Here is a 27,957-nt window from a genome sequence, read left to right on the forward strand (position 1 = left end):
TAAAAAATTTAAAAATATAATTTAAAATACATATTTTTACTAATATTTTAAAAATATCAAACTATTCTAAAATAATATGGACCAGAAACAATAAGTATTTTATTATTTTTACTCTACCATAAATATTTTTATTTTGTTTTTATATTAAAATAAATATTATTTTTAAATTTTAATAATTTATTAATTAGTTTATATCTATTATATTATTATATATTACAAGTATTTATTAAAAAATAATACTAATAGATATTATATAATTAATATAATAATATAATAAATATAAACTAATTAATAAATTTAAAATATATATATATATATATATATAAATTATTATTTACATGAGTGTTAACAAAATCATTAGAGCCTGATGGTTGTGAATAGTCATAATTTTCCAAGAAGGAAGGGGTTAGAACTTCATATCAAATATTTTGTTAAAAATTTAACTCTTAACCGGTTCGGTTGGATAGATCCGATCTGATTTTAATAACACTGAAAATAATTATCTGTATATCTAAATTGAACATCTAATATATCTATTATGTTTAATATTTTATTGTCTCCCTGTATTTTTCTTTATATTAAACCTCCTTAATATTAGTAAAAACAAAAAGGTGAGAACTTTATCCCCAACGTAACTGCGTCGTTTAGCATGCAATTAGCAAATAGCAATCAGCAATTCACCTTCCCACTATTTCCGATTTCCCAGTCGCGGAGTCGCCTCTTCCCAGTGCCACTTCCCTTTCAGAAGCGTCTCTTTGAGCGCCATCAAATACAATTGAAAACAACATGTCCCTCCGACCCCAAACTCCCAAAACCGTTTTGGTAGGAACTTCGGCTGCCCACACCAACCAAAACGACACTCACACCCAGCAAAACGACACCAGCATCCCCAGCCTCGTGTCCGAGTTGCGAGCCACCACTCGCGATTTTGACCGAGTTGAACGCGCCTTGCTCGAAAGGGAATCACGCCTCATCGCGGCGATTCAAGAGAAGGATAACGAAATCGCGTCCCTCAAAGTGAAAGACAGTATCCATAGCTTGGATAAGTTGAACCTCGAATCGCAGCTCAAGGAGTTCAGAAATGGAGGATCAAAGGTCTTCGTTGAGGTTAAGAAGGAGGAGAATGTTGATTCTGATTCGACCGATGCTGGAAAGTGCATGCATTGTTTGGAGATGAAGAACGAATTGGAAAAAGAGAAGGATTTGAGTGAGTCTCTTAGGGATAGGAACATGCAGTTGGAGTTTGAAAAGTCCAAGCTCTTGGAAGAGAAGAAGAAATGGGATGATCAGAGAGGTGTTATTGAGGATCTTGTGAAGAAGAGCATTGAATTGGAAGCTGAGAAGTGTGGGTTGAAAAAGAAATGTGATGCTGCCAAGAGAGGGATTGATGGATCGAGGAAAGGGGACAGCCGTGGGGCCGATGAGGCGTCGTTTGAGTGTAGGAAGAGGAAGTTCATTGAATTTAGTGAGAGGGTTTCGAGGTTGGAGAGAGAGACTGCCAAGAATGATAAACTGATATCTTTGGATGACAATGAAGGTGGTGGTGGTGGTGGCAGTGGTGGTGATGGTGATGATGACGGTGATGGCAGCAACACTGAGGAGAATAAAAAGATTCAGATTGATGATAGTGTTGAGAAAGATGCTGTGCAAAGGAATGAAAATGTTGGTCATTCTTCAAGAGATTCAACTATACTGATCATACCAAGCAAAGATGGTGTTGGTGTAACTGCTGCTTCAGGTAATTGGATATATATACGCCTTGATTTTAGTTGCAAATTTACTCAATTGGTTGGAATGAATGTAATTTGCAAAAGCTTTGTGGATAGTAGATGCCATAATTTATAGGAAGAGTCTATCTGTATCTCCTCTTTTTGGTTCATTTTTTTTCTCTTAAAAAAGAGGTTACAAAATTCTGCGTAAAAGCTAAAACTCGATTTTGTACAGTAGTGCTGCTAAAACGTGAGTGAAAATTCAAAAACCATTTTATTGAACCAGGTTGCTAAAACAAGGCAATTTTTTAATTTTGTTTTCACGCTCAACCCCTGCGAAAACGGCACGAAAAGATTTCTATATAAATGCTCCCCATTTCTGCGAAAATGCGTTCAATTCCAATCTAATTTCCTCTTGTAAAATTTCTTTTTCCCCTCCTCCTCAAGTACCAGAGATTTCTCCTCCTCCTCCTGCACCAGAATTCCAAGCAGGGTCGAGTCAACCTCAAGCTCAAGAGGTTGACGTGCAACAATTCTATAAAAAGTTCTAACAGTTTCAGTTAGACACCCAACAATGTCACGAGAAAATAATGTTTAAGCTGAACTATCTCTGCATGATAGCTCGAGCTAGAGCGGAACAATATGACAGGAAGAAGAAGCTAGAAAAAAAGAGACAGGAAGAGCTTCAAAGACAACAAGTGTGGCGTGTCCGAACAGAGGAGGTGACAGTTGAAACTGAGGATGAGGAAAGCAGTGAGAATGAGTAAGTGGTTTTTCATATAGTCCATTGTACACATTGTACAAATATTTCATTGGCTCCCTATCAGGATTCTTTGGTGAATTATCTTTTTTGGCGGTTTTTTTTTGTTCGTTTTCGTTTTTTGTCTTTCTTTGTTTTCCTTTTCTTTTGTTACATGCATAATATAGTCTGTTTACTTTTTCTTTGTATGCTTGTACTTTCAGTGATTCCTTTGTATCAGAGGATATCTTAATAAAAATCATTAAAAAATAAATTTAAAACAAATGTGGTAGTGCTTAAGAATATGTGGTTACATTTAATGAATTTAAGATATTTGAATCTTGAGGAAACGGAAGGATAATCTTCAAAAACAAATATTTGAAGAAGTATTATGAAAATTTAAATCAACCCCTTCCTCTTCTTCCCTTTCTCCCATTTCCCTTTCTTCTTTCTCTTTGTCCCATTTCCTTTCCCCTTTCTTGTACCATTTTTGCGTCAATGTAGTTTCACCGCCAGCGACCACCATTTTTGGGTGTATTTTGTTTATGAAGTTGGGTGTATGTTGTTTATTAAGTTGGGTGTATTTTGTTTGTTGTGTTAGGTGTATATTGTCCATTTAGTTGGTTATATCTTGTGTATTCATTTGGGTGTATTTTATATCTTTAGTATGTTCTAAATAATGATTGTTTGCCTTCTAGAATGGACTCCAAAAAAAGAAAGAAGAGTCAAGAGGATTCTAATTCAGAATCTGAATCAACTGATGAGTAATGTTCTGAAATTATTACTCCTTTCTTTTGGCTTAATTATCAAGATCTCATGTATTAACTGAAGTGTCTCTTATTAACTTATAGAAGCGAAGAATCATCACCGGTGAAGAAGCAAAAAAAAAAAAAAAGACACAAAGAACACCAAAAAAGTAAGCACTTCTTTAGATAATATTCTGTGATAAAATTAATTTTTTATTTCTGATTCATACTTGTTTTTTTCACCCAGAACACAATTCAAAAATAAAAAGGTTGTTGTTGAGCATTCATCTCCTGAAAAAGATTAATCATATGATAGGTACAGTACTTCATAAGCTATATTACCGTCTATCATCATAATTATTTTTGTAAACATCTTCTTTTATGAATGTAGTGACAGATATGAAATAGGAAGTGAAGATCTAGATGAATTGTTAAAGGAAAACAATGAAAAATCTGCTGCAGAGGGGTATGTCTTGTTGGGGTGTATATTTCAGATTTTAGTGTGTTTTCTTTGCTAATAATTGTTTTTTGTTTCGCAGGGAGAAGGAAGTTGACCTGCGATCGACAGAAGGTCGCTATGTCTCCTCTGAAACGTAAGAAGCATTATTTAATAAAATCTTGTTATCATGATTTACCTGTATCATATTTTGTCTGAATAACATGAAATCTGTTTAGAATACCGGACGTGAACTTGGGAAGTGATGATCCTTCCTCTCAAGGACACACAGAACAAAGTAGTGTAAACAGGCCGGCAGAGAGCATGTAATTTCTCTTTCAAATAACCGTTACTTTTGTTCTTTTATTACCTTCTACTTCTAATTCTGTATATATTTTTTTTAGAAAAAAAAAGTCCTTTATTATTTTATTCGAGAAAAAAAAGGTAGGAAAAAAAAGCAAAAGCTGCTAATATGTAAGTTCTCAAAAAACAAAGCCTGTCTTTCTTTTGACTTGTTCGGGTGTATTTTTTGACTTTCTTTGGGTGTATTTTAGGTTGAGTCTGGTTCAAGAGTCAGCCAGTGAGCCGGCTGATTCGAATATAACGGTTGTGAGGGAAGAGACACTGTCGGAAGGGCTTGCAATGTGAGTTTTTCAAGAATATTTCAACCTTATAACCTTATTATTTTCAAAGGTGTTGTTAACCTTTCATTTTTCTTCTTGTTTAGAGTTTCGATTCAAGTTTTTGTGCCAGTGTCCCAAACAACCACTGTGCCGGAATTTGAAGAAAACACCTGAGACAGATTTTGAACCAACCCCTCTGCTACAAATTGAAGAAACTACAAAAACGTAAGAAATAGTATTAGGTGTATATTTGTTTAGAGTTTGGGTGTATATTAGGTTACAGTTCGGGTGTATATTTGGTTACAGTTTGGGTGTATATTGTTCCTGAATAGTTTTTTTTACACCATGATTAATTTTGTGTAACTGTGCAGCACTCCTGAACCCCCCTAACAACTTGAAGAAAGCACACCCACGCTTCTCCCAGCTCCATCTAAAATGTAAGTTCATCAGAGTAAAATCAATCTTTGCTTATCATCCGTATATTATTACTCTTATAATACGTTATACATGATCACGCAGTTATCCAGCCGCAGAAGACGCTGTTGCGCTAATGATGATGGCACAGACAGCATCATATGTTCCTAAAACAGATCCAATGCCATCATTTAGCCTTGGCTTGACTGATTCAAGCCAAGAAGAAGCAGCAACGCAGGAGGGAGCGTCAATGCAGGAGGCAGACAGGGCAAAAACTCCAAAAACTGCAAATTTGCTAGAACAATTAGAGGAAAGTAAAAGTCCACAAATTCAAAAGGAGACTGGCGGAGAAAGTTCTGGGAAGTTTAAAACTTCTGCGGGAATAAATCAAAATACGGGTGATATGAAAGAGAAGTGCTACATCTGGGCGATGCGAGTGAAGACATACGCAGATGGCAAAACTAACGAGTTTGACAATGTGTGCACTTTGATTGCCCAAGATAAATACATATTGTCTAGAAATGCACCTTGCATCGCTCGAGGCAGGAAGTTATATAGAAGCTGAGGTAATATTAGAATAACATTAATGTTTTTACACCAAAGTTAACTGCATTGTTTATTAATGTAAATTGATTTCGGCATATATTTTTAGATTGTATCTGCCATGTGCCTCATCCTCAACCAGAAAAATGATAAAAGATTTCGAGAACAAGTATACTGTCTCCCCCCTGATATTGTGGTAAGTGTTACTTCTACGATTTTTTGGTGTATTTTCTGTATTTCTTAGGGTGTATATTCTCTGATCAACTGGGTTTGTTTTTGTATTCATTTGGGTGTATTTTTTACGTTCAATTGGGTGTAAGTTGTGTAGTCATTTGGGTTTATTTAAAGTATTCACTTGGATGTATTTTCAGTATTTTATTTATTGCTTCACAATTGTTGCAGAACATGGCCATTTCGAAGCACCCAAACGGGAAATTCATATCACCCAAAACCAATAAAGAATTCAGGGTGGAAGACTACCCAATGTTTATTCCCTTCATAGATGCAAAAAAATTAACTTCGCATCGATATATAAGTTTTCATTTGTAAAATTTGTTAGTACCGTTATTTACTTATATGCCAAATAAAATAATACACTGTTGAAATGTGGTAATCCTTCAGATTTTTGTGCCTGTTTGCTATTCAGGCCATTGGTGGTTATGGGTGATTGATACAACAAAGCGGAGATTTTATATACTTGACCCGCTACACAAGAAAGCTCCAACCAATGAGAGAAAGCAGCTTAATAAATTTACTGTAAGTTGGCTCTGTGTTCTTTATTTTAATAGATAGGTGTATTTTAATTCAATATAAGGTATATGTATGTTTTGCTTTGGGTGTAAGTATGTTCTCCTTTGGGTGTATTTCATTCGGGTGTATTACTGATTTGTTTTATTTTTTAAGGGATATGTAATTTCAAGAATTAAAGCATATGTCGGCGGGGCACCTCTGAAGAAAAAGGAGAATGAGTTGGAAATTAAAGCAACATACGTTAATATCTCAGGCCAAAAATCAAGGTATAAATTTGTGACTCTGAACATTAAACTTTCCTAAATGAGATTTGTAATTTATTTTCTTCGTTTTCAGCTATGACTGTGCTATTTACGTTATGAAGTGGTTTGAGTTAATTGAGCCCGAAAATATTAAAAGGGCGAAGTATGAATGAGATAATTGGCCACAGGTAACTGTCTTTAAAACTATATAACTCTGTATTACTTTACTGAATTAATATTGTTGTTTAAACAGAATATACTTTTTAATTGTAGGACGAGGTGGACCACTATAGAGTAGAATATGCTTCGCGGATACTATTCAGTGAAATGAATAAAGAGAGAAATCAAGCAATTAGAGCGAGTAATGCAATAAGACTGTCCAAGCCATCCTCAGTATTATTGAGTCCATTTTGTCAGATAAATTCTACTGATATAGAAACTGAGTAACTTAACTGCTAGCTAGTTTGTAAATTGAACAAATGCTGTAAAAATTTGCCATTTATAAACAACTTCTATTCAATGAAATTTTTTTCCATAATTAAACTGTCTGTGCTGTTAAACTGTCTGTGCTGTATTCAAAAGCTCTGTATTACAGGTGGTAAAATATGAAGAAAAATATCAAGGCAAATCTAGACACAAGTTATAATAAACTTTTACACCGAACGGAAGTTTAATATACACCCAAGATTGCTTAAATATACACCCAAACTGTCTGTGCTGTATTCAAAATGTATGAATTACAGGTACTATAATATGAAGAAAAACATCAAATCAAATATACACCCATAACCTGCAATTTTTTACACCCAAAGAAAGTTGAATATACACCCTGAGATCTACCCCCTAATGCTTTGAGCCTAAAACCCTGAACCCTAAACACTTAAAACCTAAACCCTTACCCCTAACCTGTAAACCCTAAAAACCTAAACCCTAAATATATGTATTTATATATAAAATGTGAATCACAAGAAAATTCACAAAAATACACCCAAAAGAATAGTGCTTTTACACCCATATTCTGTAACTATACACCCAAAGAGTTATCCCCTGCTGCTGGTACCCTGAACTGATAATTCATAACATGTCCTTGATATTGGCTGGAATTTGAATGCACCACTGATGCAGCATCAAACAAGTTTATCTGAATATAACAAACTCACATATTAGCTAAACTATTAATGAGAAAAATAAACTCAATCACCACAAATTTAAAGAACATTACTTTTACCTCGCTTAAAACTTGTTTTCTTCTTCTTTGTGGCATTTGCAATCTGTTTGTCCAACTTTGAACCTAGCCTATTTTTTGGACGTCCTCTTGTTCGAATCCTTGGCGGGCTTTGAAGCTCGTTAACGGATTCCAAGTTGGCGTCTTCGTGGGATAAAGAACATGTCCCCTTCCTTTTGGCTTTTAATGATTCCATCTCAGCCATGATGTTATTGTACGCACGGTGCAGAATTGCAGTCAGCTCCTCCGATTCGGATGCAAATTCGCAAACTTGGCTCCAACAGTGGCTCGTCGTGGCTGCTCTTGATGTGTGTGTGTGTCGTCTCTTTACCTTCCTGCTCCATCATTCCAGTATATATCTAGGTGACACTTGGCTTACTCGTTCAAAGCTTAACATGCTTAGTGCGTGACGGCATAGTATCCCTCTTGACTCGAATAATAAGCATTGGCATTTTACCTCGGCTGCTACTGAGTCGTAAGTAACCACAAACTTGTTGAATATTGAGCTTGAAACTTATTCTCCGACTTTGTATACTGAATAGCCTAGAGCGGAATTCGTTAATCTGGTGATGTAATTCGCCTTTCCTCTGAATTGCGCTTGGACTTCCCTAAACTTTTGATGAGTGTAGACATCTTGAAACTGAGTTTCAATGGAGGATTTGGTTGCACACGGTATGACCGTATGAAAATCTGCAGCATCTGATTCTCTCTCTGCTTGCTCCCTGCTTCCGAGGCAATTATCGTATTGTTTGACGAACTGAATAAGCGAGCTGTTTCGGATGATAAACTTGTTAAAAAATGAATGCATGCTCTCGCTCCTTTGTGTGCTTCTCATCCCTGCCCAGAAGTGGTGATCCAGATAGATAGGAACCCATATATGATGGTCTTCATACAGATCTGCAGAATACACCCAAACACAGACTATAAATACACCCGAAAAAATATAAAATTTACACTTCTGCTGCAGATTTTTAACAAACATTACCTGAAAGCCACTTGTTGTCCACAAGACCAAAATTCAGCAGAAAATCATTCCAATTCCTATCGAATGAGTCTTTGCTATGAGAGTTCCAAACAACTTGGCTCATTTCTTGTTCAATATCTGCATGTCCCTTGTACCCGTTTAATTTGCTTGGTATCTTCTTCATGATGTGCCAAATACACCAACGGTGAATTGTTGTTGGCATACAGGCCTGTAAAGCCCTTTTCATTGATGCGCATTGATCGGTGAGAAACCCTTTCGGAGCGTTTCCTCCCATGCAACGAAGCCAACATTGAAATAACCATTTGAATGATTCAATTTCTTCGTTTTTCATCAAAGAGCATCCGAGAAGTGTTGACTGATTGTGGTGATTCACCTCGACAAAAGAACCACAAACCAAATTATACCTGAAACAAATTACCATAGTGCAGAATGCAAAATCATTAGGTACACCCAACAAATGCTTCGTATACACCCAAAAAAACAGCCAATATACACCTCTGCTGCGGATTCATAAAAATACATTAATTTAGCATCATAAACAGGGGCAATTTGTTACCTGTTTGTATTGTAGGTGGTGTCAAATGAAATAACGTCTCCGAAATACTCAAAGGCAGCTCTACTTCTTGCATCGGCCCAAAAAGCCAGCTTAATCGATTGATCCTCCTCGAGTTCAAGCACAAAAAAGAAATTCTGATTCTTCTCTTTCATTCTTAACAAATATTTCCCGAATTCCTTTGCATCTTCTTGTTCGGAAACATCTGCACTTCCCTGGTAATGTAATTCCTCACATCTTTTTCGATAAAATTTAACTCGCGGTGACCCCCGGTAACCGCAACAAATGATTGGTAGGTTTTGCTTGGTCTGATACCGGCCTCCTCGTTATTCTCTATTGTACGACGAATGGACATGCTTAGTTCCCTGTGTTGTTTAAGCATCTCTGCTTTACTTTGACAGCAGGGGTGTGAATGATCCAGCACAACCTTTGAAATGATCCAAGCACCGACATCCTTCAATGTGTGTATATAAATTCTTGTCTGATATAATACACCCGAACCGCAACAACTCAACTAAAATGACAATAAAAGCCATAAACTGTAAATACACAGGTTGCAGAATACACCATGTCAAAAACTAAAAACACACCCAATCATGTCTGATATAATACACCCGAACAACAACAACTCAGTTAAAATAACAGAAAAAGCAGTAAACTATAAATACACCCACACTTCCCGCAAAAATATACCCAAAAAAGTTCTGATCTACACCTGATCGTCTGCTATAAATTCTAGATAATTAATCAAAACTAATACATTACATTCAATCCACAGATTTATCTTCATGCATTATTTTGACAGTCAATGTTCATGAATTATTCACCTACACAATGCTATACAAATTGCTGCAACAAAATTCATAGTAATCCTATGTAAATCAAACCTCAGGAACTTCGTTAGATTCAAATTCATAATCCACTTCGCCTGGATTCAGCTGACAATCTGAGGTTGAATCATCCATTATCTTCAAAACGAGTTCAAACTTTGATTTCAGAAAATAAAAAATCAAATAGAAAATAAAGCTGGAGTTACAGAGAGAGGAACTAACGTAAATGACGAAGAAGAAACGAGTGAGAAAGGAGGGGAAAAGAACGATCGAAGAAACCAGGGGAAGCTTCGCGAGAAGAAGAACGAGCAAATCTACAAATAACAAAAATGAAGAAGGAAACAAATCTTTTAAATTTGGTAGTTAGATATACGCGGGATCTCTATATAGCGCGTGTATACAATGTAACCCTTGGAGCGCGTTTTGGGATTTTATTTGTTAATGAACTTGTAAACCATACAAGTCATTAGGGCTTGTATGCAGAGCTTTTCTGTATTATATAACTTGATGATAATTTAAAATAGAACTGACTTTTATGTAAAAAAAATATTAAATTATCAATTAATGATCTTCTTTTAATGACTAAGGATCTTTTGCATTTAGTGAGAGGTCTTTGGTTCAACATCTACTTAAAACATATTTTTATATAAGTATATAACATATACATATATAGGGTGTGGGTTGGTCAGGTAGGGTTGAGGCACAACCCGCACCCTACCCGACCCGCACGAGAACCCTACCCGCACCCTACCCTACCCGCTGCAGATCGGGTTGGCAACCCTACTCGACTGGGTGGGGTCGGGTTGGGTACATGTTGCCACCCCTAGATGAACATAGTATGTAGAGGATTTTAGGTCTGGTTATTCTGCTGCTGTGAAATGTGTTTGGTTTGGAATTGTTTTGAATTTGCTTATTGAGTGATTGATGGTTTCATTATTTTTAGTTGTTATGCTGAATCTGTACTTTACTCAATTGTGCATTATTGTTTGAATTGCCATGAATTGAGTATAGGATTGCTGAATTTATTTCAAAAATAGTTGATTGAGTAAAGTGTCATATTTTTGCTGAAATTATGCTGCCTGAATTGTTTGATTGTTTGACTCGTGTTTCTTGATAATTGTTGTTGATGGAGATGAGTTCTCTAATGAACTTGTTGGGCATTATTGCCAACTATGTTATCACACTTTGTACAGCTCCATTAACCAATGGTCCGGTTGCATGATGTCTTGTTTACTGTCGTATGCTGCTTAAGTTTTTGTTTGAAGCTGTGTTGTATAAACCGGTGATACAAGGTTCTTTTTGACGGTTTTTTGTGTCAATAAGACCTTGTGCACCAATTGGTTCTTGAATTACGTCAATAACTTCTTTGGAAGGTTTTTGGTTAAAGATTTTACTTCAATGATTATTTTAAATTCATTTTACAATTTACATAAGTACATTGAAGTGAATGCTTTTAAGTTTTCAAATGGCCAAAACTTGTGAATTTTGCTTATTTGAGGTTCTTTTGACTATACTTGCAGAATTGGTGCATTTTGACCTATGTAACTGTTCATTTACTCTATTGGCTCTTAAATGATTCTTGTGTTACATTAGGCATCAATCTTACTCATTTTCACATCAATTTTGCAATTTAATGCTGATGTATGATTATGCCTCGTTTTTCATTTTTTTCTTACTTGTTTCATCATCAATAACTTGTGCATATGCTTTAATGACATGTGAACTTTAATTGCTTGATTATGTGCACTACACATAACTTGAATTAGTCATTCCTAGCATATTACTTTGCTTGTGAAGTTGAAAGCGAGCTTGTCTGTTTTAACCTTTTTGAACCTCTCAGAGTTAAGGATCATGTTTGCTATGCACCTAACCTTTAATTTTTCTTCTTCAATTAACAATTTTTCTTTTTCAACTGATTAATTTCTTTTTCTTAGTGCATAGCAACATTGTCCCTTACTTTCTTCTTGTTAAACACGTAAGCTAAGTTACTTTAGTTGATTCTGATTGATTGGAATTTCTGCTTGATTTTGCTTTATAATCTTACTCCAACTTCCAATCAATTATGTTTTCTCACTTCATATGCACTTGATTATTAGCCTCAGTTTTTATTATGCTGCTTGCTTATATTTCTGCTTTGTGTGCCTCAGATCGCATTTCATATCCCCGTTTCCTTTGATCCTTTTCAGGATAACTGAGAGGAAAGGAAAGGGTAAGGCCACTGACCCGAGTAAAAGGAAGCGAATGTCACAGACCGCTGAAACAGCGGAAGAGCCACCATCAGAGAGGCAGATCAGTGAAAGGGACAAAGCTAATCAGAATACACCCTCCACTGATCCGTGGATTCATTTCACAGCTAGGCCTTTGCCGTGGACTCATTACACAGCTAGGTCTTGGGACGCGACGATAGAGGAGCCGGATACCCCCTCCGAGGACAGTGAAGAGGAGGAGCACGACTCACCAGCTGAGGGTGGAGATGACGATGACGACTCCTTCCATTCCGCCTGATTGTATGAGCACCGAGGACGGTGCTAGATCTTAAGTGTAGGGAGGTCGTCCGACCATCGGCAATGCAATTTTGGGTGACAATTCTTCCATTCCAAACACTTTAGCTTTAGTTTTTATTATGCCTTTTAGATATTTTGTATATATTTTGTTATTTTGAACACCCTTTTTAGTTTATTGCACTTTCTAGCTTTGTTTGTATATAATCTAGATTTCTATTTTAGTTTTGCATACGTTTACCCTTTCTTTTATTTTGGCGTGTATATATGCTTTTTAGGTTTTAGTACTTAGTTGTGATTGGATAATGTGCTAATTGGGCCTAATTTAATTTCCTATATACATGATGATTTGGTTTGAGTGAAATTAGGAAAGGAATTTAAGATTTTGATGATTTTCATCCAATCACATTTTATATATATATATATATATATATATATATATATATATATATATATATATATATAAAAGCTTAGTCAAATAATAAAATTTTTAAGAAAAATTCTTTTTATATAGGCCAGTGACATCTCGATTGATTTGAGTTGATATTTACTATTGAAATTTGCTTGAAATATATTGAGGAACATATTTAGAGTTAAGAACACACTACCATGTGAGATTTGAGTCTCAATGTGTGAGTGATCATATTAACGATTATTTTTATTCTTGTGTGTTATTCTCTTTCTATGATTGTAATCTTCGTCTTGTTTGATTCTTTATGTCTATTTTTAATGTATATATACATTTATATGATTGAGGTCTTCATTTCATTTAGCTCACTTACCCAAATAGCCTACCTTTCATATATCTTTGTTAACTAATTTTAAGCCTATTTTAACCCTCTTCTGTTTTTAATTTTAGCACATCACTAATTATAAGCGAAAAAAAATAAATATCCTTAATTTGGATCTTTGATTAGCTTAGACAAGTGAGAGAGTGTATCATCTAAGTGTGGGGAAGTTGGAAAATGTTGGTGGATAAAAGTGTGCGTTGTATTTTTATTGAAAATCTTGGAAATTGGGTATATACTCATATATTATATGATCGAAATCATATGCATTAACATTTTGTATATATTATGTTATTGTTGCAAAATAAAAAAATGAAAAAAAAAATAAATAAATAAATAAAAGAAAGGAAAAGAAAAGAAAAGAATAAAAAGGAGACAAAATGCTCCAAAGTAAAGTAATAATAACAATGTATATGTATTGTAATTAAAAAGGAATGCATGAGTATGTAAAAAAAGTGAAATAATTGGTAGCTAGGTTTTGTATTAAATAGGTTGTTATATATGTTTGGTGAGAGCTTATGTTGATCAAAAGTTCAAATTCTAACTCACTTAGTCATATATATCCCTACCTTTACCTTAGTCCTATTACAATCTTGAAAAAAGTTCTCATGATAAAAGTATGCATACATTGAATATTTGTTGATTGTTAGTTGAAAAACAAGTCTTAGAAAGCAAAATTAGAAGAGAATTGAGTGGATTAACCTTAAACACTTGAGCAATTAGAGCGTATACATATCCGGTGAGAGTTTGATTGCTCAATTTTATATTTTCACCTGTGATTATCTCTTATCTTGCAAGTTTGTAATTCTTTTCTATGACTTAATTCAATTGTGGATTTGACTTGGTTGTTAATGCTTTTAGTCATTGGTTGTTTATATTTGTATTTTTGAAAATTGATTTATTTTGACCAAATAGACACATATAGATGATTAGATAGTATTAGGTAGAGTAGTGCATGCATTTAGATAGATTGCATATAGATAAATTGTATTTAAATAGGTTGCATATAGGTAGTTTACTTTCAATAAATGTTGATACCCCTTTCTTATATCTTTCTTGATGTTTAGCATGAGGACATGTTATTGATTAAGTGTAGGGAGTTTGTAAACCGCAATTTTATGGTTTATTTGGATTGAATTGAGTGAATTTTATCAACTTATCTTGCATTTATTCGCTGAAATAGCATGATTTTGTGATTTATTCCTAAATTGTACTTAAGAGTAAAAACATATTTTTTAGGTTCTTAAATTACTAAATTTAATTCACTTTAATTTCATTCGATACCTTGATGTGTTTGTTGGGTGATTTTCAAGATTAGAAGGCAAATATTGGATTGAAGAAGTGAAGAAAAAGCATGCAAAGTGGAAAATTCATGAAGAAATGGAGTTTTGGAGCATTTCATGGTCATGCGTACGCATGCCTCATGTGTACGCATGACTGCCAGCACATGATTTCACTTAAGTGAACACATGAGTCACGATTTCAGGCCCTTTCAAGTCCAATCCAACTTATTTATGAAATATTTCAAGCCAAACTCAAGGAGAAACAAGAGGAGAGCAATTAGGATAGCTTTTAGCATATTTTAGATTAGATTTCTAGAGAGAGAAGCTCTCTTTTCTCTCTAGAATTCAGAATTTTAGGTTTAGTTATCTCCTTAGTTTAAAGTTTAATTCTTGTTTTAATTTAGTTTCATTTATAATTTCTTGTTCTAACATCTTAATTCTCTTAGTTTACTTGTTAATTTCCTCTATTTTGTTGCTTATGTTCATGAATTCTTGTTAATTTTGATTCTATTTAATGTAATTTGATGTTTTATGTTTTCTTGATGCTTGTTTGAGTTATTGTTATTATTTTCTTGTAATTAGTAGTTATAAATTTTATTATTCATGCAATTTATCATGCTTTTTCTTTTATGCATGTCAAGTATTTTTGATAAAATACCTCTTTTAGTTTTAGTGTAGTTTTTCACACTCTTGACTTGTGATTGAGGACTTAGGTGACCTTGAATCAATGATGTCCAATATTAAGTGGTAATTTAGGGTTATTAGTTGATTTGGTTTCTACTAACGCTAGTCTTTCACTAAGGTAATTAGTAAGTTAATTAGGATTTGTGAATTGAGATCAATTATGCATATTTGACTTATCCTCGATGTTAGGATTGACTAAATGGGATTAATTCTTCACAATTACCATATTTGTGATTAATGACAAAGATAGTGATCCTTAACCATCAACCCTTACCAAGATCTTTCTTAGTTAATTTCTTTAATTGCCTTAGTTTAATTAATTTTGATATTTAGTTATTATTTGCTTCATTAATTTCTTGCTATTTACATTTCTTGTTATTGCTATCAACCTCCGATTTTTCTCATAGCCAATAATTGAGCACTTGATTGCAATTTCTAGGGAGAACGACCCAAGATTCTACTCCTGATTATTTTAGTTTCTATTCTGACAATCTTTTAAACTTTGATTGAGGATCATTTATCAGTTTAGACTATGCTTGCAATGAAATTATATTGAGAAATTCTAGACCAACATTAATCATTTCATCAGTGCTAAGGTCCATCATTTGTGTGTTGTGTTTCAATGTTTGTCTGCTATTCTCTGCTTTTAAGTTGCTGTGAACAATCATTTTTCTAATCTCATATTTTGAATATTTGTAGGAAGAGAAATGCACCTATTAAGAAAGATAACTCTAATATTATGTAAGAATATGAATGTGATCTAACATTCAACTTCAACTAGACAATATGATCTAACATTATTACATGAATTTTTGCAAAGAACTCGTGACATCCGATGTTTTTCATAATATGTTGCGGAGATTTTCAAAGCAATGTCTGATGATAAAAAAGATATTGTGGGTTTAGGGCTTTAAGCAACATTTTACCATTGAACCTGAGTCACACTCTTCAAATGGAGCTTGTTAGATGTTATGATCTTGATAGGTATTGCTTAAGAACTCCATATACTCCGATCTCAATCATATCAGTAAAGATTGGATAAATTTTAGGTCTAACTTCAATAAGTATTTTTTGATGATGTTTTTCAACATTTTTACGCTTTGTCTTTAAATTAGTGTGTTGTTTTTATTGTTTATTTTTTTAAATATTTATTTTTAGGTAAAATTATACTTTCAAAGATTAAAGAATCTGAAATGACAAAAGATATTAAAAATATAATAAGCCCATTCTATAACAAGTCCCTATCAGATTTGAGGGATATGGTTCTTCAAATCACTATTGATATTGATGAAAACAGAACAAAATTTAAAAGAGCATTTGTTTTGTTTATTCAAAAAAACTTTCTATGCCCAACAGCAGCCCCAAAATTATCTCCAATTCACTGTCTTGTAATTCTAGATATAGAAAACATAACGAAAAAGAATTAGACTAGACATGTTCACAAATTTCTCATGGAAGGCATTAAAACCTTCAGAAAAAGGAACAAAAAATCCGTGAATGGGTGCATATATATGCTCTGGTCATCGTATACTTACACAGAAAAATGTGGGGGGTTGAGTTAGAACCTACTGCTCTTCAAGGACCATGGTTGTCGTACTGGAATAGGGAAGAATTAGTAAAGAGAATTGAGAACGAATCCAGAGATGGAGTAAGTTTGTATGCTGAGTCTTTTATTTATGTGTTATGATATATAATTTGTGTTGTGGTCTATCATTTGTGTGTTGTCCATTTTTATTTAGTTTGCTAAAAATGTCTTAAATAATCATTTGTTTCATGGCCTCATAAAACAAGGAGAAAATAAGCTCGTATGAAAGCCAAAAAGACTGAAAAAATAATAGAGACTCTTACTTTCACATCTAATTCAGAAAAAATAGAAATCGAAACTAAATTTGGGTAAAATTCATACTGTTTCTCAATAAATTCCTTTCTATTATAAAATTAGATTTCTTTTATTCAACATTTTTAAATGTATTCTTAGAACTGAAAAACAAAAGCAAAAACAACAAAAGGTAGAGAATAAAGCCTAAAGAAGCTCAAACAACAACAAACTAAGTAAGTATATGTATTATAAAACTTTAATGGGGATGCTCCCATAAAGATGCATAAAATGTCTTTTTATAAAGACGCTTACGTATTGTCATATTATTGGACGAACTGATTTTTTTTTTAATTTTTTAACTAACCAGAATAAAACAATTTTTTATAACAATAATAATAAATTTAATTGTTATCAGATCCGGTTGAACCAACTAATTTACATGACTCGGACTGGACCATGATTTTTTTTCACTTCCACAAAACGCGGTCGTTTTGCAATCCTAAATTCTCAAACTCCTCCTTCGACCTCACTATACTGAACCTCGAGCTCACATCCCTGTAACTGCTGTCGTACCCAAACTCCCAACCTCTCTCAGCTCCGGTGTCTCTCACTGTCTCTGGTGTCGCCATCAAGCTCTGCGTCGCTCTCTCGGATTGGGTCTCTCTCACGGTCTCGCGCGGCTTTCCTGCCCTCGTCATCGCTGGCGGCAGACGCAGCAGATATCGGGATTGGTCTTCGTCGCTCCTTGTTTCATCACCGTGTCGCAGTCAGTCCCACGCCTTCGTTCCACTCGCAGTCGTCTAGGCCCCCTTTGGCCACAATTCCTCTTGGTATGTTGCAGTTCCTCTCCCTAAGTTGATTTTAATTTTTCAATTTTTGCTTTAAGGTGCTTGGTGTGGTTATTTCTAGAGATCCTTCAATTGGAGCTTGTCGTTTTATTTTGGGGATTAGGGATAGATTCTGATTCAAAGCAACTCCACCATTTTAATGAAGCTGCAGTGTATATTTCAAAAATTGATGCCGTCCTCATTCTAATACCTTAGTCCTTGAAATGTATTGAATAATTCAAAGTTTTTTATTTCAAAATTCTTAAGAACACTAATTAGCAAAACATTTATAATAAGAGTAAAACCCCTCCCTGGTCCCTAACCATTTATGAAATTGAGAGGGTCCTTTTAGTCACACGGAGAGAATGGATGAGGGCTGCGTTGTTAAATTCTAATGGTGAGGGGGCGCCAGATCCTTTTCTAGATGGTTAGGAACCGGGGAGAGATTTTACTTAAAATTCAACTACATATCTGTAAATAATAAATGTTAAAGTCCAAAGCTGAGATTTTTATTATTGGACCACATCAAAATAATTATGTCATTATAGACCACAAAAATTTTATACTACTAACAATAAAAAGTCATAAACGAATTGGAAAAAAAAATAAAAAAACATTGTTTTAAGTTTTGCATCTAATGCATTCTGCCATATTTTACATGTGAACGGAGAGCAAACAACGTTGAGTTTAATAGATAGCACGAGATCATTAACAACGAGACTTAACACAAAAGTGATAATTATTTGAGTTGATTAAGCATTATTATGTCTTGGATTCAGGGTTTTAAGAACGACATATATGTTCTATATTGTTGAACCTAAAAAAAAAAGTTAGTTCAAGATTATTATTCTATACACCTTTTTCTACTTTTGGAAGTTAATTGGAACTCGATCGGAATTAAAGAAGAAAAATTAAACTTCTTTTCTTATTAGTGGAATTAAATTCATCAACCATAATTTTAATAGTAGGGTTACACGTAGAGACTAAATATTTTTTTTAGATTTTTAGAAGTGATATTTGCTTCATCCAAATGTTCGTGATATGACGAATTAATTTTAATTTAATTATGTATTTTAATTTTGTTTATTTAGTTACTAATTTGAATTTTATGTCAGGGGATTTAGAGTTTTTTTTTATTTAACCTAAGTTGAGTGAGTTTCTTCGATTTAATTTCCAAACCAGTGAACAAATTAGATTGATGTATTTCTTTCTTGTTGCATCAAGAAATTGAATAAAAAATCAACTGATTCTCTTTGTATTCAATTTTAAGTAAAATCCCTCTTCGGTACCTAACCATCTAGAAAAGGACCTGGCTCCCCCTCACCATTAGAAAATAACAACACGGTCCTTATCCATTCTCTCCGTGTGACCGAAAGGACCCTCTTGTCGGTTTTCAGGTAAAAAGTAACCGAAAGTACCGGTAAGAGGGTCCTTTTGGTCACACGGAGAGAATGGATGAGGGCCGCGTTGTTAATTTCTAATGGTGAGGGGGTGTCAGGTCAATTTCATAAATGGCTAGGGACCGGAGAGGGGTTTTACTCTTATAATAATTTAACACTTAAATTTTAGAGTAAAGCCCCTCTCTGGTCCCTAACCATTTATGAAATTGACCTGGCGCCCCCTCATCATTAGAAATTAATGACGCGGTCCTTAACCATTCTGTCCGTGTTACCAAAAGGACCCTCTTACCCGGAAGTACCGGTAAGAGGGTCCTTTCGGTCACACGGAAAGAATGGTTAAGGACCATGTTATTATTTTCTAATGGTGAGGAGGCGCCAGATCCTTTTTTAGATGGTTAGGGACCGGAAAGGGGTTTTGTTCTATTATATATTAGGCCATTTTTGTTCACCAAAAAGAAAAAACATTGTACTACAGTAGGCCATCTATTGATCTCTTTACATTCAGGAAGAATGAAATACATATTATATCAAAGTCTCAACAAGGAATTCGAAATACCTTAAAATCTGATATGTTCAATTGTGCAATCGAACAAAAATGTAGTATAGCTTTAACGATAAAATTTTCTCCTGTATATTCAGAGTTAAGTACCACATTCAATTTTTCCTTTCAATTGTCAAACAATTAATAATAACAATAATGGTCAATGGCGTCCATAACCATCACCATCATTATTATCTTCAATGAGTGGTATTTATAGAAATCGCAATGGAAAATGTTATTGCAAGCTTCAAACAGAAATACAGTAGAACAAGCTTCAAAATAGAAAAATTTTTCAACAAGAAATCAAGGAATTAGTTTGGAGTTGTGGATAAACTAAGGCACTAGCATTTGGCAGATTCAACATGTTTTTGTATTAACAATACTTGGACAATCATTGGTGATGGAATATTTTAGAACAGGGTACTTGCTAAGAAGCCTTAACATGACTTGGGCAACATTGGCAATAAAAGTTGATGTTCCAATGAAGATGAGAAAATTTAGACCTATAAACATGATTGGGCGAGTATGCAAGTCATCTCGAAAATCCTAGTGTGCAGAACCAAAATGGTGATGAAAAGGTTAGTGGGAGAAGTCCAAACAATATTTATTCAAGATAGATAAATTCTTGATGGTGTCCTTATTGCGTATGAAACCATAGCATGGATAAAAAGAAGAAAAAGAAGAGGATTATTCTGAAATTGGAATTTAAAACAACATATAACAACACGGCCCTCATCGATTCTCTCTGTGTGACCAAAAGGACCCTCTTACCAGTACTTCCGGTTACTTTTTACCTGAAAACCGACAAGAGGGTCCTTTTGGTCACACAGAGAAAATGGATGAGGGCCGCGTTGTTAATTTCTAATGGTGAGGGAGTGCCAGGTCAATTTCGTAAATGGTTAGGGACTGGGGAGGGGTTTTATTCTAAATTTTATGAAAATACTAGAGTTAAAATATTTATATAGACCACTAGACGAATAAATAGATGTTGTGGTTCTATCGATATAGAATCTGTTGTGGTTTGATTGGGGATCTGAGACGTCATTAAAGAAAAAACTGGATGAGGATACTCTAATGGTATTGTCTCTATTAAGGTATGCTTTCTTTACCTATCCTTGAATAGCATTACTAGTTCTATCACTATCATCCATCCTCATGTTGAATGGTTGGTTTGTCATTTGTTCTTAGGGCATAAAACTAGGTATTCTGACTTCTGCGAGTAACAATTTTCATTGAATCTTGAAAAGGAAAACTAAAAAAAATGCTTTGCTTTCATTGGTTTAGATGTCTCTGATTTTTCCCCATTGAGTATAAGAACTCAGCTGACCCCTCTGGCTTTGTTGTTGTTGTTGAGTATAAGAACTCACTTTAAGATAAAATAAAAAAAAAATAAAAAACCCCTGGTATCATATCAGAGTGGCCTGTCACGGCCTTGGACACACTCCAACGCTACCGTGTCGGCACTCGGACTTACTCAACCTCTTGAGTTAAGACCAAGTCAGCCTAACCCTCAATACTTAGCAAGAAAGCTAAGAATACAAGAGAACACAAGAGAAAGGAAGCTTTGCTGGAAGAACACTTTATTGCTCAAGTGTGGTTACAAATGATTCACACACACCCAAACTCTAACTCTCACCCCTATTTATAGCCATCCACCTCCTCAATGGATGGTTAGGATTAAATCTAATCAACGGTCCAGATTAATCATCCAGAACCTTTTTTACAAATATCTATCCTATCACAACTCTCTAAATGTTTCTAGATTATTCCATACCGCTCTTTATACTTCTATATACATCTACACTCTTCTAGAATACTCTATGACCTTCCAGAGTCTTCTAGAACCTTCTAGGGTATTCCGGGACCTTCTAGGACATTCTAGAACGTTCCGGAATCATCTAGAGTATTCTCAAACACTTCAGAAAACTATACAAACACTGTTAAATCTAACCTTCTAAAATTTACCGTGACATTCTCCCCCACCTAATGCGCAGACGTCCTCGTCGCGTTCTGTTCATGATAGCGCTCTAGGTGTTCTTGAAATTGCCACAGCTTCGCGAGTTTCCCAGCTAGCTTCGGTTATCGGGAGCCCCTTCCACTTGATAAAGTATTGGATACTTGGTGGCACCCCTCTTCGTCGCACGATGCGATTAGCTAAGATCTCTTCGATTTCTTTATCAAAGGATCTAATTACCACAGGCGGAGCACGACTTGAGTCACCTCTACTTGGTTCGTCTTGGTCTCCATGATATGGTTTAAGCATACTCACATGGAAGACCGGGTGGATCTTCATAGAGGGAGGGAGTTGTACTTTGTAAGCAACCTCCCCAACACGTCCAATGATCTCAAATGGCCCTTCGTATTTGCGGATTAAGCCCTTATGAACCTTGTGAAAGGCTTTGAATTGTTGTGGAAGAAGTTTGATCATTACCTTGTCTCCCACTTGATAGCTTGCATGCCTCCTCTTCTTATTTGCTCATTTCTTCATCCTCTTGGCAGCTTTGTCGAGGTAAGAACGAGTGACATCTGCTTGTTCTTCCCATGACTTAATCATATGATAAGCTCCAGGGCTCTTCCCTGAGTAAGAGGAAGAAAGAGAGTAAGGTGTAAGCGGCTGTTGTCCTGTCACAATCTCGAATGGGCTCTTCCCTGTAGACTCACTCCTTTGCAGATTGTATGAGAATTGAGAAATGTCTAGGAGTTTTGTCCAATCCTTCTGATTAGCACTTACAAAATACCTCAAGTAACACTCAAGTAAGGCATTCACTCTCTCAGTCTGCCCATCGGTTTGAGGATGGAAGCTTGTTGAGAAATGAAGCTCCGACCCAAGGAGTTTGAACAGCTCTGTCCATAGTCGTCCTGTGAAGCGTGGATCTCGATCACTAATGATGATCTTAGGCAATCTCTAGTACTTCACCACATTCTTGAAGAATAGTCGTGCTGCTTCCTCTGCAATGCAGTCAGTAGGGGCAGGTATAAAGGTAGCATACTTCGAAAATCGATCCACTACCACGAGAATAGATCCAAACCCCTCGAACTTCGGTAAGGCAGAGATGAAATCTAGAGAGACACTTTCCCACGGTCGCTCTGATGGAGGCAGAGGTTCCAACAACCCGCTTGGTGTCTTGTTTTCAATCTTATCTTGTTGGCACACAAGACAAGTCTTCACATAGCTCTCTACTTCATCTCTCATTTGAGGCCAATAATAAGAAGATTCAATGAGTGCCAAGGTCCTTCGTTGACCTTGGTGACCAGCCCACTTGGTGTCGTGGCATTCCCTCACTAATTTTCTTCTTAGATTTTCTCATTTAGGGACGTATAGTCTTCTCCCTTTAGTGTAGAGAAGGTCATTTTCTAACCAAAATCTTTTGGTCTTACCTTCTCTAGCCAACTCCACCAACTTCTTGGCTAATGGATCGTGATGCAACCCTTCCTTGATGATATGCATAATATCTCCTTCAACCATAGAAATGGCCGCTAACTCAGCCTTGCGACTCAGCGCATCTGCTACCACATTAGTCTTGCCTGACTTGTATTCGAATTCGAAATCAAACTCAGCCAAGAAGTCTTGCCACCTAACTTCTTTGGGGCTTAACTTCTTTTGAGTTTGGAAGTAGCTTGTAGTCACATTGTCTGTCTTGACGATGAAGTGTGAACCAATCAAGTAGTGACGCCAAGTTCTCAGACAATGCACCACCGCGGTCATCTCCTTCTCTTGGACAGTGTATCGCTTCTCTGTATCATTCAACTTGCGACTCTCAAAGACAATAGGATGTCCTTCTTGCATCAGAACTCCTCCAATAGCATAGTCAGAAGTATCAGTGTGGACTTCAAACACCTTTGAGTAGTCGGATAGTGCTAGTACTGGTCCTTCTATGATAGCAGCCTTCAACTCATCAAAAGCCTTTTGACACTCCTTTGACCATTTCCAAGAGTGGTTCTTCTTGAGAAGATCAGTTAATGGTGCAGCCTTGGCGGAGTATCCCTTGATAAACCTCCGATAGTAATTAGTCAACCCAAGGAATGACCTCAATTCAGATACCTTGTTTGGAGGTTCCCACTCTTTGATAGCCTTCACTTTTCCTTGATCCATGCAGAGAGTTCCATCTTTAATGATGTGTCCCAAGAAGTGGACTTCGTCCCTTGCAAAGGAACACTTTTCCTTTTTCACATATAGGTTATTCTCTCGCAAGATCTTGAACACGGTTCGTAAGTGTTCTACATGTTCCTCTAAAGTATTGCTATAGACAACAATGTCATCCAAGTAGACCACTACAAACCGATCAAGGTAAGGTCGAAAAATCTCGTTCATCAAGGTACAGAAGGTCGCAGGAGCATTGGTCAAGCCAAAAGGCATCACCAACCACTCATACGATCCATACCTCGTGACACACGTGGTCTTAGGTTCATCACCATCGGCAATTCTCACTTGGTGATATCCTGACCTCAAATCTAGCTTTGAGAACCACTTAGCTCTACCAAGTTGATCAAACAAATCGGCTATCAAAGGAATGGGGTATTTGTTCTTGATGGTTACCTTGTTAAGTGCTCGATAGTCGATGCATAGTCTCAATGAACCATCATGCTTCTTTTAGAACAAGACTGGTGTGCCATAAGGTGCCTTCGATGGACGGATGAACCCAGCATCTAGCAAATCCTTGAGTTGCTTCTTCAACTTATCGAGTTCTGGCGGTGCCATCCTATAAGGTGTTGAGGCGGGCGGCTTTGCTCCTAACTCCAATTCAATCTTGTGGTTCACCTTCCTCCTAGGTGGTAGTTGTTTTGGCAACTCGGGAGGCATCACATCCTTATTTTCTTCAAGGACTTCCTTGATTTTGGGAGGAACGTCTTCTTGATAAACCCCATTTTTAGGGTTTATCTTGTATTGAATTTAGAGTATTTTGATGACCTTTTCTCGCATTTAACCTATGAATTAGCATGGTTTTGTTATCTCTCCCGTATTTGTGCTTAGGTGTAAAAACATGCTTTTTAGGCCTTATTTTGAAAAATTTTGATTTCTCCTTGATTCCATAAGAGGCCTTGATGTGTTTGCTAGTAATTCCAGGATTGAGATAGGCTAGGCATGGATCAAAGGAAGCAAGAAAGGAAGCATGCAAGTGGAGAGAAGCACAAAAAACCAAAGAATTGATCACGGCCAAGCACGCGCACGCGCACAAGGCGCTTGCGCGCACATTGCGGAATCAGCCAGGGACGCACACGCGTCGATGTCTGCACATGGCTTCATTAAGGCAACACGTGCCTGGCGATTTTGAGGGGTTTCTGAATCCATTTTGGCGCCAATTGCTGATAGAAAGGAATAAAAGGATCAAGGCCTAAAGGGGGGAACATAACAATTAGATTGGAAGTTAGTGATAGCTTTAGTTTAAAGTAATTTTAGAGAGAGAAGCTCTCACTTCTCTCTAGGATTAGGATTAGGTTTAGGTTAATATCTCTTCTTAGATCTAGGGTTAATTCATGCCTTAATTCAATTCTCCTTTGCCAATTCTTAATCTTCTCCTCTTCCTCTCCCTAGTTATGTACTTTAATTCTTGTAATTCTTCACTTTGTTTGGGATAGATTGTTGTTTCTTTTATTCCCTTTTAATAATGCAATTTGAGGTAATTCATGATAATTGTGATTTCCTTGATTGTTGTTGTTGATTCTTTACATTCAATTGTAGTTAGAATTCACTTTTGTTGTGATTGACTATACTTTTCTTTTGTGCCTTCCAAGTGTTTGATTAAATGCTTGGTTGGATTTTTGTATAGATTTTGTTCCTCTTGGCCTAGGTAGAGTGATTAGTGACTCTTGAGTTATCTAATTCCTTTGTTGATTGATAATTAGAGATTGCTAATTGATTTGAATGCCTCTAAAGCTAGTCTCTCCTTTAGGAGTTAATTAGGACTTGAGGAATCAAATTGATTCATCCACTTGAATTTCCTCCATGGTTAGAGGTTAACTAAGTGGGAGCAATGAACAATTCTCATCACAATTGAGAAGGATAACTAGGATAGGATTTCTAGTTCTCATATCTTGCCAAGAGCTTTTATAGTAGTTAGTTTATTTTCATTGCCATTTACTTTTCATGCTTCTTATCCAAAACCCCCAAAATAACTCACAACCAATAACAAGACACTTTATTGTAATTCCTAGGGAGAACGACCCGAGGTCCAATACTTCGGTTTATAAATTTTAGGGGTTTGTACTAGTGACAACCAAATTTTTGCATGAAAGGATTATTGTTGGTTTAGAGACTATACTTTACAACGAGCTTTCATTTGTGAAATTCTAAACCGTCAAGAATCCAATCATCAAAATGGCGTCGTTGTCGTGGATTTGCAATGGTGTTATGTTATTGGTTATTATACATATGTGAATACTGTAAATAGTTTGTCTTTTGCTTGTTTACTAGATTTTGTTAGTTTTTTTTTTTTTTCCATAATGAATTCTCACTTTGGCTATGAGTTTGGCTCTAATTGTGTTGTAGGGAATGTGAACTTCAATGCCAACATGTACCAAGGATGGAACACTCCAAGATGGGAGGAGCCTCAAGGAATTGATCACTCCTATTGGCAACAACCTCCGGATACTTATAGGTATAATTTCCATCCTAATGCATGTCAACTCAATGGCTATGGTGACCCCTTTTGTGATAATCAACCACCATATGCCTATGAACCTTATCCTCAACATAATGCTCAACCATACTCACAAGCCTCTCCATACCAAGCACCTTCCTATGATCCATATCTACCACATGACCAATCACCCATATCACATCCTTGTGATCATTATGAGCAAGAACCTTTAGAACCACCACAACCCTATCAAGATTACTACCATGAACCACCTCAATACTCACCATCTCCATACCCTTACCAAGAAGAACCACCTTCCTACCATGAACCCTCTCTCCAAAACGATGAACCTTCCTACCCACCCCAAGCCCCAATAGACGATCCTCTCACTTTGTTACTTCAAGGACAAGAAGCTATGAAGCAGGATACACTTGAGTTTGTGACCAATTTGACCAAGGTGGTGCACACTTTAGCCCACCAATGTTTGAATACTCAAGGTGCTTTCATAGCCACATGTGGAACCGCAAAAGAAGAGCAAAGCATGAAGGAGAGATTGGAAACTCCGGTGGGGGGTGAGAAATGCCATTTTGTATTGGAGCAACTAGAGGAAGCTATAATCATTGAAGAAAAGGAAGAAGTGGTTGAAGATTTAGGGGATGTTGAAAGTCCAAGGGAATGTAGTCTCATGGAGCACTCTTCCAAGGAGCTTGATATTGAAGTTGAAAAGGGTGCGCAACCTCTAAGGCATACCGTCGTTGGAGACTTGGAAGAGGTTTATCAAGAGATGGATTCAATCATGGATGAATTCCTCTCTACAATGGAATCCTCTCCCATTGGACATGGAGTTGAAATTATAGAAGAGTGTGCACAACCTCCCATACCCTTGATGAGCAATGAGAAAGAGAGTGAATCGAAAGAGAGCTACCAAGAGGAAAACGTTGGCATGGTGTATATCGAAATTAAAGAATATGAAGAGGTTGACCAAGAAATGGATTTATTCATCAATGAATTTCTATCCAAAATTGAACCACCTCCCATTAGGCAAGAAATCAAAGTTCTTGAAGACAACACCAAGCTATGTGATAAAAGGGGAAAGGTTGAAATCAAGGAAGCTCGCAAAAAGGTGGAAATACACAAAGAAGAGCACAAGGAGGTAGACCTTGCATTGTCTAAGTGTGGGGAGGTCTCCCTTCCTGAGTCACCATCCAACACAACATTCAAGTGGGTAAAATTCTTATCCATAAGCTTTACTTTCTCGCTTGAATATGGTTTGATTGAAACGGATGGACAACTTAGAGCTCTTTGTGAAATTAAAAGCAAGAATGAGTTGTGTAGTGGTTGCGAGTTAGGAATTAGGCTCATTAAGGTCAAAGCTTCAAGGTATAGGAACGATGATTGGAAGAATACCACTTTGCATGGGTCTCGACGGAAGGTTAGGTGTGCTAAAGAGAATTCTATATGTCAACCACCCGGAAGGAAAAAGTATGAAGATCAAATTGAAGACGGGTGCGAAGATAAGATATGGGATCCCAGTTCGCTATGTGAAGACCAACTATGGGGACTCATATCTCGGGTAGAACTGTGCCCAAGCTTGATGAAAATGGTTGGAAATTCTGTCAACCAATTGAGAAGCAAAGATCCTTGGAGATTCAAGGACGAGTACAAACACAAGCCACCATGACAATAGGCTTCTCAAAATGTCCAACTTAAGGACTTAAACTAAAAGTGCTAGGTGGGAGAC

The 27,957-nt window shown here is 36.1% G+C and overlaps 1 protein-coding gene across 10 annotated transcripts; it reads left to right on the top strand.

Moving 5' to 3' along the window:
• Window positions 1-601: 601 nt before the first annotated feature.
• LOC112720156 (uncharacterized) lies at window positions 602-6,727 on the top strand. Of its 10 annotated transcripts, none has more exons than XM_072206425.1 (18): window positions 603-1,738; window positions 2,331-2,472; window positions 3,147-3,212; window positions 3,300-3,364; window positions 3,442-3,510; window positions 3,586-3,660; window positions 3,734-3,787; window positions 3,870-3,956; window positions 4,185-4,274; window positions 4,358-4,478; window positions 4,625-4,690; window positions 4,773-5,233; window positions 5,320-5,406; window positions 5,613-5,764; window positions 5,857-5,966; window positions 6,114-6,226; window positions 6,297-6,390; window positions 6,476-6,727. In XM_072206425.1, exons 1-6 carry the CDS (start codon window positions 787-789, stop codon window positions 3,600-3,602), a joined length of 1,311 nt encoding a protein of 436 aa, XP_072062526.1. In that variant the 5' UTR covers window positions 603-786; the 3' UTR covers window positions 3,603-3,660; window positions 3,734-3,787; window positions 3,870-3,956; window positions 4,185-4,274; window positions 4,358-4,478; window positions 4,625-4,690; window positions 4,773-5,233; window positions 5,320-5,406; window positions 5,613-5,764; window positions 5,857-5,966; window positions 6,114-6,226; window positions 6,297-6,390; window positions 6,476-6,727. The 10 variants fall into 10 exon arrangements, with proteins under 10 accessions (XP_072062530.1, XP_072062526.1, XP_072062527.1 ...); XM_072206426.1 differs by having other exon boundaries at window positions 5,613-5,695; XM_072206427.1 differs by having other exon boundaries at window positions 5,613-5,678.
• Window positions 6,728-27,957: the final 21,230 nt, after the last annotated feature.

Source organism: Arachis hypogaea, chromosome 11 (genome assembly GCF_003086295.3).
Source record: "Arachis hypogaea cultivar Tifrunner chromosome 11, arahy.Tifrunner.gnm2.J5K5, whole genome shotgun sequence".
NCBI classification, from domain to species: domain Eukaryota; kingdom Viridiplantae; phylum Streptophyta; class Magnoliopsida; order Fabales; family Fabaceae; genus Arachis; species Arachis hypogaea.

What these genes read in the sequence shown, in the direction of transcription:
- LOC112720156 (XM_072206424.1), top strand. Translation starts at nt 787, where the DNA reads ATGTCCCTCCGACCCCAAACTCCCAAAACCGTTTTGGTAGGAACTTCG. An exon ending in TGGTGTAACTGCTGCTTCAG is followed by an intron (nt 1,739 to 2,330) that starts GTAATTGGATAT and finishes TCTGCATGATAG; the next exon opens with CTCGAGCTAGAGCGGAACAA. An exon ending in GAATCTGAATCAACTGATGA is followed by an intron (nt 3,213 to 3,299) that starts GTAATGTTCTGA and finishes ATTAACTTATAG; the next exon opens with AAGCGAAGAATCATCACCGG.